Consider the following 13,462-nt stretch of genomic DNA (forward strand, 5'->3'; position numbering starts at 1 on the left):
ACCCAGGTTAATGCCATTACTGCAAAAAACAAATTTGTGAAACCTTTTGTGAAACCTTTTTTTTTTTTTTAAAAGTGACTTCTTCATGCTATAGATGTGGTTCAAGAGCACATCTTGGGAACAGTCCTATTTGCCTCGCTCTTGGAAAGAGATGTCAAAAAATAGGAAATTTTTACACAGTCTGCAGGAGTAAGCGATTTGTTCAAGTTTACATATATATATTTATATATAGATTTCTTTTTCTAAATCTCTCTGGTAGGCGTTGCCACATGTTAGCGTGTATTTTCGACAGCAGCATTCCTATATTAACTTTTCCGAGTTTATCGTAAATCTCTTTTGGCATCATTAGCAGCTCAGTTGTAATAGATAGTATACATACCTAGATCCCAAGTAGCTGCTCTTGTGCAGACACGGGAAACCCTATCCAAGATGGCCTCCATGATCCGAACTTCAATGTGTTGCTCGCAGTTTGAGACCGGAAATAGCTCTTGAAAACTGACAGCAAAAGCAGGAAAGCGCTTCCGGTTCATAATAACATGGAGGCTTTCTCCGTAGGTCCGGTGGTGTGCGTGAAGTGAAGGCCACGGGGAGAGGAAGAGTCTAGAGACCCGCGAAAGAGTGGGGCTTAAGACTACGTATGTCCCTTTGTGCACCCAAAGCCCTGTTCGTGAATACGCTTTGTGCTGCTCTTTCTGTTGCGGTCTTCTTGTTCCCCCGTACTACAAGGTATTCCTTTTGCGACCCTTCAGTTTGCTGTCTCCAGGTCACCGAGCATCATGTCCTCCCTCGGACAGTACGAGCGTCACTGCGACTCCATCAACTCCGACTTCGGAGGTGAGGGTGATGGGAGCGTGGGACGTTCGCGAGGGAGCTTCAGCGGAGAGCAGGAAGAACTGCATTACGTCCCCATTCGGGTGTTGGGACACGGAGCCTACGGAGAAGCCACCCTTTACCGGAGGACTGAGGTAAGAAACTGCCCCAGCACACTGAGACCCATGCAACAGAGCATAACACAAAACTACGCGGCATGTGGATTGACATGACATCGCTGCCAGGTTTACATATTGCTTATGTGTGACATTTCCACGGTTTCGAGGTACTTATGAATGTCATTTGCTACCATATGTGCTACACTTTTTCACATCTAAAACCGAACAAAGAAGGCTAGAAAAAAAACATATTACTAAAGCATGGTGTGGTAGCGCGCTGTCAGTTAGAGACAACTAAATGTGCACAGTTTTACTGATAAACCTACATAGTACACAAACGATAATTTGTTGGAAAAGGGTTGCCCAGAATATTTAATTTGTGCTTCAAGAAGTATATTAATTAGTTTTTATCCTATTAAAATGTTTGTTTCCGTTACCCTTCAGAATTACAAAACCGTGCTTCATTGTACTTTTCTAATTGCGAATATATTTAGGAAAAAGTGTCCAGTTCATTTACACGTATATAAATGTTGGGTGTTAGGAGAACAATGGCATTTTAAAGTCTTTCCCACTCACTGTACTCAGCACGATTATTGTATAGTTCACTTTAGAACGTCCTTTAACTTTTCAGTTTTAGACAGAAAAGTAAACTCCAAACTCTCTTAAGAGAATACTCAGGAATTGGTCCTAATCCATTCCCAAAGTGAGAAAATTACAGAAGCCTGTCAAACTCTGCTAAATCACCTCATTCATCATGTTGATGTTCCTGCTGGGGTCTCTCTGGTAGTAGGTAGTCTCTCTCGACTCTGGGGTGGGTGGACAAATATTCTTTAAATTTTGACTAACACGACAGAGGAGTCCCAGTCCAGAAACAACAGAGAATGCGTTTCACACCTGGGGCTACACGCCTCATTAGTTCCTCCACTTGCAGAGAGTCGGCTCTTGTTGGTTTGGCATCACTGCGCAGCTGTGTTTCACTGCCAGCACTTTATTGCTTGCATGTTTTGCGACAGATTCACCTAAATTGAAAGAATGTGACAGAAATACACTGACAGTGGAAGTTCTCTTGGATTCATGTGAGGGCAGAGACAGTAGTTGTCAGTAGCAGTTCAAACAACACGGATGCACCAGTGCATGGTGTGTATTTTACGTTATACTTTGCATGCAGCCACTCCCATTCTGCATTTAAACGCTACACACTGAACATGTTTGGAAGTTTTTGGCCGCAGCATTATTTACACCAATGTTGCACAATACCTGCACATGCTTAAACTTTATTGGGGGTCATAAATCATCCTGCACGTCCGTCCGTTCATAAATCAATTATCAACCATAACTGTCGTGATAAATCACAGATTGCTTCTTGACGTTACATCATCATCGCTAGTTACGCTAGATCTATCTATAAAAAACACATCTTCAAGGAAAAGGCTACCTTCTTCCGAACACAACTAGATTGTACCAAAAATAGACCCAGAGAACTATATTGCCAACTTCTTCTCGGATAAAATCGCCAAAATTGATCAGGCCTTCCATCTAACTTGGATCCCACCCAATTCCCCTTTTATTGCTGACATTACATTAAACGATCCTCCCGTCCTGACCCTGCCTCCTTACTCTTCCACTCTCCCTCACGCTACTACCCCTCCAGAACCCAGCCTTCCCCTCCTGCAACTGAAAAACAATGCATCCTGGGCTAACTTCCATCCTGTGACTGAGCTCGAAGTCTTTAACATCATCGCCAAACTTAAGCCATCCTCCCACACCAAAGACCCTATCCCCTCTAGTCTCATCCAAAATCTTTACCACATTATTGCCCCTTATTGGACCACCGTCATCAACACCTCCTTCCAACTTGGTCAAATAACGCCTGTCCCTAAAAATACCACCTCAGACCCTAAGGACCCAAACAATCTCCGCCCTATCTCGAACCTCCCACTTCTTTCCAAAGCCCTTGAAAAATGTGCTTTGCTTCAATTGGATAACCACATTAACAACTTCAACCTTCTAGACTCCCTGCAATCTGGCTTCAGAAAAGGCTGCAGCACTGAAACCGCCATGCTAAACATAGTCGATGATATGCACTCTTCCCTTGACAGTGGTGAATCCTGCCTACTCATTCTCCTTGACCTCTCGGCTGCCTTTGATACAGTCAACCACAATTCCCTACTCCACTCGCTCAAGACCCACTTTGGCCTTAACGGTCAGGTCCTTAAATGGTTCATCTAATTTCTCCAACACAGAACACAACAAATCAAAATGAACGACTGTCTAGCTAACCCCTCACCGGTTTCACTAGGTGTCCCTCAAGGCTTTATTCTCTATTCTCTCCCGCTCTCTCTTTAACCTCTTCATGGAACCCCTTACTCTCATTCTGAAACAAGCTGGAATAAATTACTGATGACACCCAACTTTACTATAAGATTAAATCACACTCTGATGTACTTCATCTTAACCATACCTTGAACAAGATCCAATACTGGTTCCACTCCAACCATCTCAAACTCAACCCTAAGAAAACTGAAATCATCCTCTTCTCCTCTAAAAATAATGGACTCCCCATCCAAACCTGGATCTCTGACCTTAATGCACTCAACTGCTCGCTCTCTTTGTCCAATTCCGTGAAATCACTTGGTTTTACCATTGGCAAAAACCTTACCCTTAACGAACACATAAACTCCGCTAAGGGGGCTCTATTCACTCTCCGTCATCTGAACAAAATCAAACCCTTCATTCCACCTAACCACTTAAAATGGGTTGTCCAATCCCTGGTTCTCTCTAAAATAGACTATGGTAACGCTACCCTCACAGGAACCCCCAAAGTCATCCTAGCCCCACTCCGATCTGTGCTCCACTTAGTAGCCAGGCTGATCACTGACTACAAACGTATTGACCACATCTCCCCAACCCTGAAGGCTCTCAACTGGCTTCCCGCTGAAGGCAGATCCTCTTACAAGACAGCATGCATCTTGCATAAAGCTCTACAGCGAGGTATTCTCTGTACTTCAAAAATAAACTCAAAGTAGGCGGCTCCAAACCGATGAGGAGCACTAACACTTTCCCCCTTGCCCCCCCCCCCCCCCCCTTATTATTCAATTAGAGCACCACTCAATCTTGCTCCTTCTCTGGAAACGCACCGATCATCTGGAATGCCCTCCCCAAGGAATTGCTTTGCAACCCCTCCTACATCGTATTTAAAAAAGAACTTAAACTGCATCTCCTCAGCAAATGCTGTTGTCCTTAACCTGGCATCTGACCCCACACTCTACCTCCACCGTCCCTATCCTCCTCTGCTCCACTACTTTCTCTCACCTGTCTTTGTCTCTGCATGTACACTCCCCTCACACCCCTCCCTTACCTCCTGCCTCCAAAAATCCCTTCCAGTTGACCATCCCACCCCCTCGCCCCAACTTTGTTTCCCCCGCCTATCCTCATCTAATTATTGCCTCATCCACAACTCTGCCCAGAAACTCTTTCCTTCCTCTGCCACTCTATATGTAAATCTATCTGTTTATTTGCTTTTGCCTTGTTTAATAGACCTCAGTGAGTGCCTTTTTCATGTATATTGCCCTCGGATAATTTCAGTTTGATTTTACTCATTGTTGTGCTCTGCTATTGTACAAATCCTCTCTCTGTCCTGTAATTTTGTTTGTGCACATGTAAAGCGCTCTGATACCCCCGGGTCTAGCCAGCGCTATATAAAACCTTTCAAATAAATAAATCATCATGCATTGTGCCAGAAATCCAAACAGCCTGGCTTGTCACCAGGTCCTAAATCAGATCAAATGTACAGGTCATAAATAGTTATAAATCAAAAGTAGAGGAATATTGATTCCTTGTCATAAAGTCCTTTATCGCCATAAATCACTCTGGTGTTTATTGCTGTCAACTGGAGTTTCAGCATCTATGTAGGGGAGGGGGAACTCATTCCACAAGCTCTTTTTAGGCTCAACTCGCAACCTTCGCTTAGTTGGTGTGGACTACCAACCGTGGGCCTGGGCTGCGAGTGCCATGTTCTGCTCGCCCCTATATCTCTGACCGCCTTAGCCTGCAGTGAGGCATCCCAAGGTAAGCAGGTCTGCTATCCCGCCGTGGTCTGGTGTGACCTTTCAACCTTCTTAAGCTCCATTTATTTGACTCCTCTACTGCCTTGTTGCTGCGACAACCCTTTTGTTGGGTGTGGGAGGGTGGGTTTTGCTGAACAGCAGTGGCACGGGCACTTTCCCCCCGTCATAGGGCTAAAATGCCATGGGGTGAATTTTTAATCCTGCCCAGCCTTCCCATTGGCTGGCGGCTTTCTTGCAGGTTTAGCGCCCTTTCCAGCCTCGCCCCTCTCCCACACGCTCGGGGGTGGGGGTGCCATTTCCTGCCCATTGTTCCCTCCTAGGACCTACATTCCCGGGCCTGGGGCTGTTTAACACGCCGGCCCCTCTAGACTCCTTTGGGTGCAGGCCTCTGTTCTTGTTAATCTAGAGGCGCAGGCTCTAGGCAGCAGCGCTGGCACTGCCTGCGAAGCCAATTTTAACGTGCTGGCTGCTTAAATGCAACCTTGTCGCAGGCACCTTATGGGGATGTCTCAGGGGTGCTATAATGTGTGACTAATGCATTTAAATGCGGTGATGTGAACACCAGCATTAAAATGCGTTAGTTTAATCCCTGATGCATGGGTCATGGCAGGGCTGGCACACTCTCCAGCACAATTTTCACCATACCTATCAATCAGTTGAAATCCTAATGTGGGCAAAATCAGCTGTTTAAGAGGGCAAGTCTATTAATTTCGTTGCAGATATTTCACATTGAGACAGTGGTGACCGTTTTTTTAAAAATGGCCCATTTTCCGACTCCGCCTAGTTCAGCTCAAAGTTCTGCACCGTGTGTGTTTTGATGCTACACTGTTGTGTAAATTGGGAAGACATCCGGACGCGCTCTGCCTACGACCATGTCACCAGACAGGTACATTTCTACATATTCTATGGGCCTGCCCCCGTATTCAGCACTACTGGATAGAAGTCACCCGACAGATGGCGAGGTCCATAGGTAAGCCCATCGCCCCCTCTCCTCAGCTCTGCCTCCTTAATGTGTGGGAAGATACGGACCTTACCCAGGCGGAACAGGAGTGGTCGGCGGTGGGGTGGGCCATTGCTAAAAGGTATATTGCCCAGAAGTGGGGGGTAGCCACCATGCTACCGCTGCGCGTTTGGGCCACTGATATGGATCTAGCTATGGTGGCGGAGAAAACGGTCTACAAGAGTCGAGGTTGCCCTAGGAAGTGGGACCACAAGTGGGGACGATGGAATAAATATCGGGGGGACATCTGTATTTCTCCAACGGTGGAACTCAGAAGGGAGAGACAGGCTATCCTGGATAAAATGGGGGCAAGTGTGGTGACCTGAAATCTTAAGGCCATCACTCGTATACTGTGTGCGGGAGGGCCCCCTGATCCTAACATGTATAGGTAACCACCTTTGTAATACTTCACTGACTGGCTTGTTTCAATGCTTACTGCCCTGGGTGTATCGCTTTATCGTCTCCAATGCCCGAATGTATACTTTGCCTGTGTAGGTGCCGATTACGTGTCATGACTGCTGCAATGTTGTTGATTTTGTTCTCAATAAAAATGTTATTAAAAAAAAAAAAAATGGCCCATTTTCAGCAGTTTGGAGGCATTCTGATTGATAAGATGTTCAGTGCTATAGAAAAGAGGATGATGCTCTCCAAATGAGGTAACGCAATAGATCTGCGTTACCGGATACTTAGTGCTACAGCTTACGACAAACGGCTTTGTGAGACCTCTGTACCACAACCACTTAAAAGGCTAATAAGAATTCCAAGCCCCAGAGCATCTGTCTTGCTTTTCTTCGGAACTCCTGGGCAAGACTTCAAAATACTAGAACACAACGTGAACACTCTTCAAAATAGGACATTAGAATACCAAAGAACAACATGAACAAAGCTCAACACTCATTTGCCAAGTAAAGGGGAATATTTATTGCAGCAAGTTCCCATATATCAAATGGCAATAAAACACAAGAATAAATGTAAAGCAACTGCATGTACACAGGAATAAGTAATTAGAACTTGAAATACTTCACCGGCTACCTGTTTAGCATCATCCTTGCCAGCTCGACAGGGGAACCCATTGACGCTCTCAGGCAGTAGGTCTCAACCAGGCACAAAAGCCCGCTCCCAGGAGAGTTCCTGTCAAAGTGCCAAGAGGTCTCCATCTTTATACTCTTTACTAACACAGAGAGAGATTTCTAGAAGCTCTCCCTCCCTTCATTTGCGCTGTAGATGCTGGCTACACTCACTGTGTCGAGGTTACTCAATGAAGCTGGCCAGGCTCGATGAGAGCTGAGGCAGAATTATTCACATTCTCATCCTTGGACACTGGACGCATCCCACACTGTCTGTTCTAGCAGCTTATCTCTCTCGCTCGGTGAAGTGAGAAACCTAAACAATCTGTGTGCGCAAGTAACCTGAGCCTGCCTGCGTTCACAGTTGAAAAGGCAGGGTCAGACAGACACAAGATGAAACCGTGCTTACAAAATGCAGTTAAAGTCAAATGGAGGCATTGGTCAGTACACAATCTCACAATGCATAACTGCCTGTAGCATTACAGCATTCTAAAGCACCATTCTCCCCAGGCACTATAGACTGCCTTTTAAATGGTGCACCACAGGGTCAAAGATGAACCTACAGGAGATTCGTGTCAAACATAACACCAGGAGACACCCCCAAGAAGGCCCTTCTTTTGTACCATCTACTCTGCCCATAAAGATCCTTCTACCCCCTCCTCAGCAGACATCTTTTCCTATACCCCGAGATTTATTTATGTCAGTAGTGCAAACGTGTATATCTTCTCTCTTTGATGTTTTGAAATGGTGCTGTCTTGTGCTTCCTCCTGCATGCCCCCCTTTCATACTCTTCTACTTTTACTATCATCCTCACAGATAATGCACTGATTAATTTACTACTAGCAGTTCAAGTTCCTTAACGTGGGGGAGGCGCATCACAAACATTTCTGGAAGTTGGAATTTAGCATTTTTGACAACCATTTTAACCCTGAGGTGTTATCTGATAACTTACTTAAGAAATAGTGAAACATTAAGTGTTTTGTAAATTTAAGATTTGTGCGTTGTAAATTTGGACCAAAATTACAGAACTCGAGCAACACCCTTTGATGGGAAACTTTCTTTTGCGTGAAAACCGCCACAAGGTCAGTGTATGCACCCCTACCTTTCAGGACCCCATCGATTACCATGTACTCCGATACAGTGAACAAGCAAAATGTTGGCAGAACTGGCAACCACATCATTCTCTGGCAAGGTCTTTGCTCTGAAGATACAACTCAATCAAATGGAATTCCCACTGCCATACGTTTATTTTGTATTATCCGGCGAAAGCAGTATAGATACCATGGGACCTGGTGAAACAATGAAAATGGGGTCCTTGATTAGAGCTGGGATTAGAGTACAAAGCAACTATCAGGGTTTAGGGGGCAGGACCTTTCATAAGGCTGTCGCAGGCAGCTACTTAACCTAATTATCACAAATGAATGGTAGGGGGGTACAACACTGCAACAAATGGCCGAAAAACACCTTGTTAATATGGGAAATACTATGACAAATGGTAACATGTAATTTCGCTCTAAGGCTCTGAAAAGGCTTGCATCACAGAATATTTGCAAAATCCAAACTGCTATTGGCTAAAGCGCCAGGGCCTACAGAGGTAAGACTCTCAGCTTGGGCCTCTTGGCAGCAAAGTGCAAGGACACTAAGTAATCAGCATTTGCACAGCGCAGTTTCGCCCTATGTAAGACCAATAGTGCTCTATTTTTTTTTTTCTCGCTTATTTGCATTTAATGGTTCCTTTTTGTCTAGTTATCAGGGTGTTCCTCTGCCTTCTAGAAAGATGCTCCGCAAAGACAACATCACCTGGGCGACAGAGGTGACTCCAGAATTTAACCTTTTGATGCGACCAATAATTTGTATATCTGGAGTCTCTTGGTGGCTGCAATCTGAAAGGAACAGCGTGGGGTTATTCTATCCAAAGTCACTTGTGTTCCTTACTTTCTGGTGATTTTTATACCCATCCAAGTTTTCTCAACCTTTCACTTTTTTAAATGCGTGAACAGCCTGGGGAACTGTTGCATGTATGTCCTTTGTGTGTGTTTGTGTGAAAGAATGTTTATTTGAGAGTGTGAACCCCACGTTGTGTGAGAATGTGTGTCCGAGCATCGTGCTGTGGGGCAAGACTCACTATGTTTGGCACTGGCAAAAAGGTAAAAGTAGAGAGAGGATGGGGAAATTAGGAAGTTATCCTGCAGAATTTTTTTTAAACTTACCTGCGAGTAACTTCAGAGGTCTAGCCAGTAGCGCGATGTACCGATATACAAGCACCAGCTAGGAAGGCGAAAGGCAGGGAAGAAGCGACACTCTCCTTGCAAAACAGTATATGTTTTCATGCTTCATTTTAATGAAAGTATAATTCGCGGTCAATTCATGCCTCTATGCTGCTATGTTTCTGATTGGAGGAAACGTCAGAGTTCAAGGTTACTCACAGTTATTGGCTACTCCGACCGCTGCCTCCAATCAAAGAGAGACCTGCTTGCGATGGCCATGATTCTGGAGAAGAAACAGAAGTAAACATACTTGGGATGTCGGACTGAACAGTGTAAAGGGGACATCTTTGTGTGGAGCTCATGCCCCCCAAGAGGTATTTCCTTGCTCCTCCCTGGGGGGCGCGCTCCTTAGTTTTAATACCTCTGTCCTAAACTCTGGTAGCTTAGTCAGTGCCAGCTTAAGATAATCAAGTATCACGGTATGGTTTTCAGCATCATGTGGAGCATGCTCTTTGAATTGTGACACGTCTGCCCTTCCAGAAGTCTACCCTGGTGTTTTCTCTCTTCCAACCCCATTTTTTTTTTCTGTGCCACTTTATTATTATTATTAATAATAATAATAATAATAATAATATTATTATAGACATCTACTGAGGTCAACAACATACAAGGATCAACATTGCCGATTGGCACATTTCATCCAAATGAAATATTTAAAAGCACAATATACAAAACCCTTTTTAAAACTCGTATAAACCCCCCCCCAAAAAACGTACATAACATATACAATAAATCTGAGGTGAGGGAGGACAAGCGATAAAGTGCACTAAGTCTTCATGTGGCAATAAATTAAAATTCACTATTAGAGGATATATAAAATGTTTCCTGGTATCACTTAGAAATGGGCAAAGATGTGCTTCGTGGAAGAGATCTTGATGACTGAGATTACTTAAATTACATGTCTCAGATACCGGAACTACGCCTTTTCATTTAGCTTTCAAGGTGTTAAGAGGGAAAGATCCACTTCTTGGGAGGAGAATAATTCTTTTTACTTTTTGGAAAATTTGATTGAGCAGATACGGTTGTAAAGTCCCAACGCTATTCCCTGTAAAATATTTTCCCAATAATTTCAAATTAGAACATGCCTTACTTCACTTTCCAAATTTAGTCTGACAATTTGTACCTTTAAAAAATGGCGCATTTGACCTTGATATCAAAATTATATTCGGTCCTTGCTACAGTAAAACATTTTTGGGAGAGATTTCGATTACCTTTCTGTGCCACTGTATACTGGAACCAAGCATATGCAAATCGCCCTTGGTCCTCCCCAAAAGGGACAGAGCTACTAGGCCATACTCTGGGAGCAAAGTCAGCCTAAGCAACGCCCTCAAATGTCCTTCCTGTGGTGGGTCAGTCGAGATTATGTGGAGTGTATCCACAGCAGTTACTAGTGGCTTAGTGTTTATATGGGCATTCCCAAATGTTGGTCACATTGTACTCTGGTTGCACTTCACTTATGATGCCCAAGATTGTCTAACCATGCTTAGGGTTGCCAGTGTTCCCGTTCAGAGGGGAAATGGCCCACAGTTCAGGGCTGCCTGCTCCTTGAGGAGGGGGGGGGGGGGGGGGGAGTTCAAGGCTGACTTGCTTATAGTTGGTCTCTGTAATGCCCCAGGTGAGCAAAGAAAACTGAATTGGGTGGTGCCAGAATACTCAATAATTGTGATTAATTGGAGCATGTCCTTCCATCACTTTTTTTGCTGTCTAGAAAATCGTTGTAAAAGGAACAGATGATGGCAGGAATGCTGAACAATTCAAACATTCACACCCAGTTACAGATCTGGGTTAAATCCATCGTTTGTTTTGCTCGCCATGCCATTACAATTTGAACCCAGCCATATGCAAAATATCATCATAAGCAGTGTGACTGTATTCGGACATGTTTTCTGCGTTTGGTTGTACCATAGGGATTGAAGCCGCGTCTCACTGTTGAGGTCTAACAAGTGTGAAACATGTATGGCATAGCTTTTGTTTTAATTCAGAGTGGATGTGGCTTAGCAGTCTGTGCTGGAATGTTCTGTTTAGGTGCAGCACCAAGATTGATTTGTCCCTTTCTTTATTGGTATGAGAGTGCTAAACAACATAGGATAGAATGTCAACAGTGTATTTACCAATTGTTTAGATTAATTTGTGCATGTCCATATGTCACTTTTTTCCTATCTAAGAGAGATTCATTGGGTATTTAAGGGGCTAGACAGAAGCTCTGTGTTGACAATGACAAGCTTTACCGGTTATGTAGGGTAGACCTTTCCCCTGCTAGTATGTTAAGCTACAGTATGCAGCACTGTGTGCTGTATAGATGAGATTTATACACTACAGATGCACAACATTTTCATTCTAAACTGCTGCTCCTTCACCATTAGCGTCGCAGATATTTTACTTCTGGATTCCTTCTGGTGTTGGCTGATTGGGCATTTGTTTACCTTCATATGTTTCAGGATGACTCTCTGGTAGTATGGAAGGAAGTGTGCCTCACCCGGCTCTCCGAGAAGGAGCGCCGCGATGCCTTGAATGAGATTGTTATATTGGCTCTGCTGCAGCACGAGAACATAGTAGCATACTACAACCACTTCCTGGACAACAGCACGCTGCTAATAGAGCTGGAATATTGCAATGGTGAGAGGTGCTTGAAGTGATCCATGGACTACTCGAACACTGGCAAGTGCTGACAAGGTGGGGTGGTGACTGGGAAACTGAGGGGTGTTGGGTTTGAGCACTGAACAACTGAAGTATGAAAGGGGCAGGGTTCAGGTGATCACTGGAAATCTGCAGCACTGAGAGCTGCTGAGGTGACTGGAATACTTAAGATGTGAGAAATGCTGGAGGTCATTACATAAAACGACTGTTCAGAGGTGGTCATCAAGCAGTGTTCCCCAGGAGCAGGTTGATTACTGGGATACTGCAATAGTAAGTTCTGGCAAAGTAAAAGTTGGAGTAGGAAGATCATTTTCTTTTAGGCTGTGATTGGGTCTCGAGTGTCCCTGCATGTTGCGGCTCCTGTGGCAGAGGAGGGAGGTGGTTGGTTCTTCCCTTTTCCCACTGAGGAGTCCATCTCCTGTGGACCATGTATGTTGGAGCTAGCTAGGCCCACTCTTGTGAGGCAGAGTGTTTGATAAATAGTCTCCTGTGCCAGTGAACTGACACCTTTGTGGAATAGGGAGTAGGTCTTGGCTCTCCTCTGGTACTTTATCTGGGGTAGAGTACTGGTCTTTGTTTATAGGATTTCACATTGCTATAGCCATAAGTGCGTCGATTTCATATGGAGTTAAGGGGGTAGGGTTTGAGTGGATATGTTTTCAGAAAATTGCACCGGGGACTGATGCTGTTTTAGGGGTTCTGTCTGTAGAAAAAAATTAACTTTGTGGTGGTTGAGAATTGCACCAGAATGCAACTGTATTTTTCTCCTGTCAGTGTCTTCTTAATGACTGTTCTTCTTTTGTACAATGCAGGTGGGAATCTGTTTGATAAGATTGTTCGTCAGAAGGACATGCTGTTTGATGAAGAGGTAACCTTTAAAGCATGAAAGCATTGAGGGTGATGGGTTTGTTTATGGGGATGTGGTGAATTGGTTTGGGGAAATGCCCCCATTCTCTGTATTGTGAGGGCTTAGAGGAAAGACCCCTCCCATTGTCTGCACATGTTTTCCAATGTTTCCCATCCATTTATCTGGTTCCTGTGTTATGAGTAGGCGGGGTTCTTGACTTTGTATAAGACTGTATGATGTGTACAAACTTATACAAAGTCAAGAACCCCGCCTACTCATAACACAGGAACCAGATAAATGGATGGGAAACACTGGAAAAACATGTGCAGACAATGGGAGGGGTCTTTCCTCTAAGCCCTCACAATGCAGAGAATGGGGGCATGTATAAGACTGTATGATGTGTTACAGATACGTATCTGGCGCTGCAAGAGAAATTGGCTTCCCTCAAAGCAGACTTAGCCTCCGTTTTAAATGAACGAATCTTGCAAAAATGGGAAGCGAGTAAATTGTCGCATTTTGAATACGGAGAAGGGGCTGGCAAGCTGTTGGCCTGGAAGGCTAAGTCGGATAGGGCGCGTAATATTATTAATGCTGTGACAACCGCCCAGGGCACTGTCTCCTCTGATATAGAGATTAGAACTGCTTTCA

At 44.4% G+C, this 13,462-nt stretch overlaps 1 protein-coding gene across 1 annotated transcript in view; it reads left to right on the forward strand.

The window, feature by feature from the left end:
• Positions 1 to 497: 497 nt before the first annotated feature.
• Positions 498 to 13,462, forward strand: part of NEK9 (NIMA related kinase 9) — a 276,348-nt gene continuing 263,383 nt past the window's right edge. The window contains exons 1-3 of the mRNA XM_085626728.1: positions 498 to 965; positions 11,769 to 11,946; positions 12,780 to 12,835. Of these exons, the coding sequence (XP_085482854.1) occupies positions 777 to 965; positions 11,769 to 11,946; positions 12,780 to 12,835 (423 nt within the window). The 5' untranslated portion in view covers positions 498 to 776. The remainder of the gene's footprint in view (positions 966 to 11,768; positions 11,947 to 12,779; positions 12,836 to 13,462) is intronic.

This window comes from Triturus cristatus, chromosome 9 (assembly GCF_964204655.1).
Source record: "Triturus cristatus chromosome 9, aTriCri1.1, whole genome shotgun sequence".
NCBI lineage: Eukaryota > Metazoa > Chordata > Amphibia > Caudata > Salamandridae > Triturus > Triturus cristatus.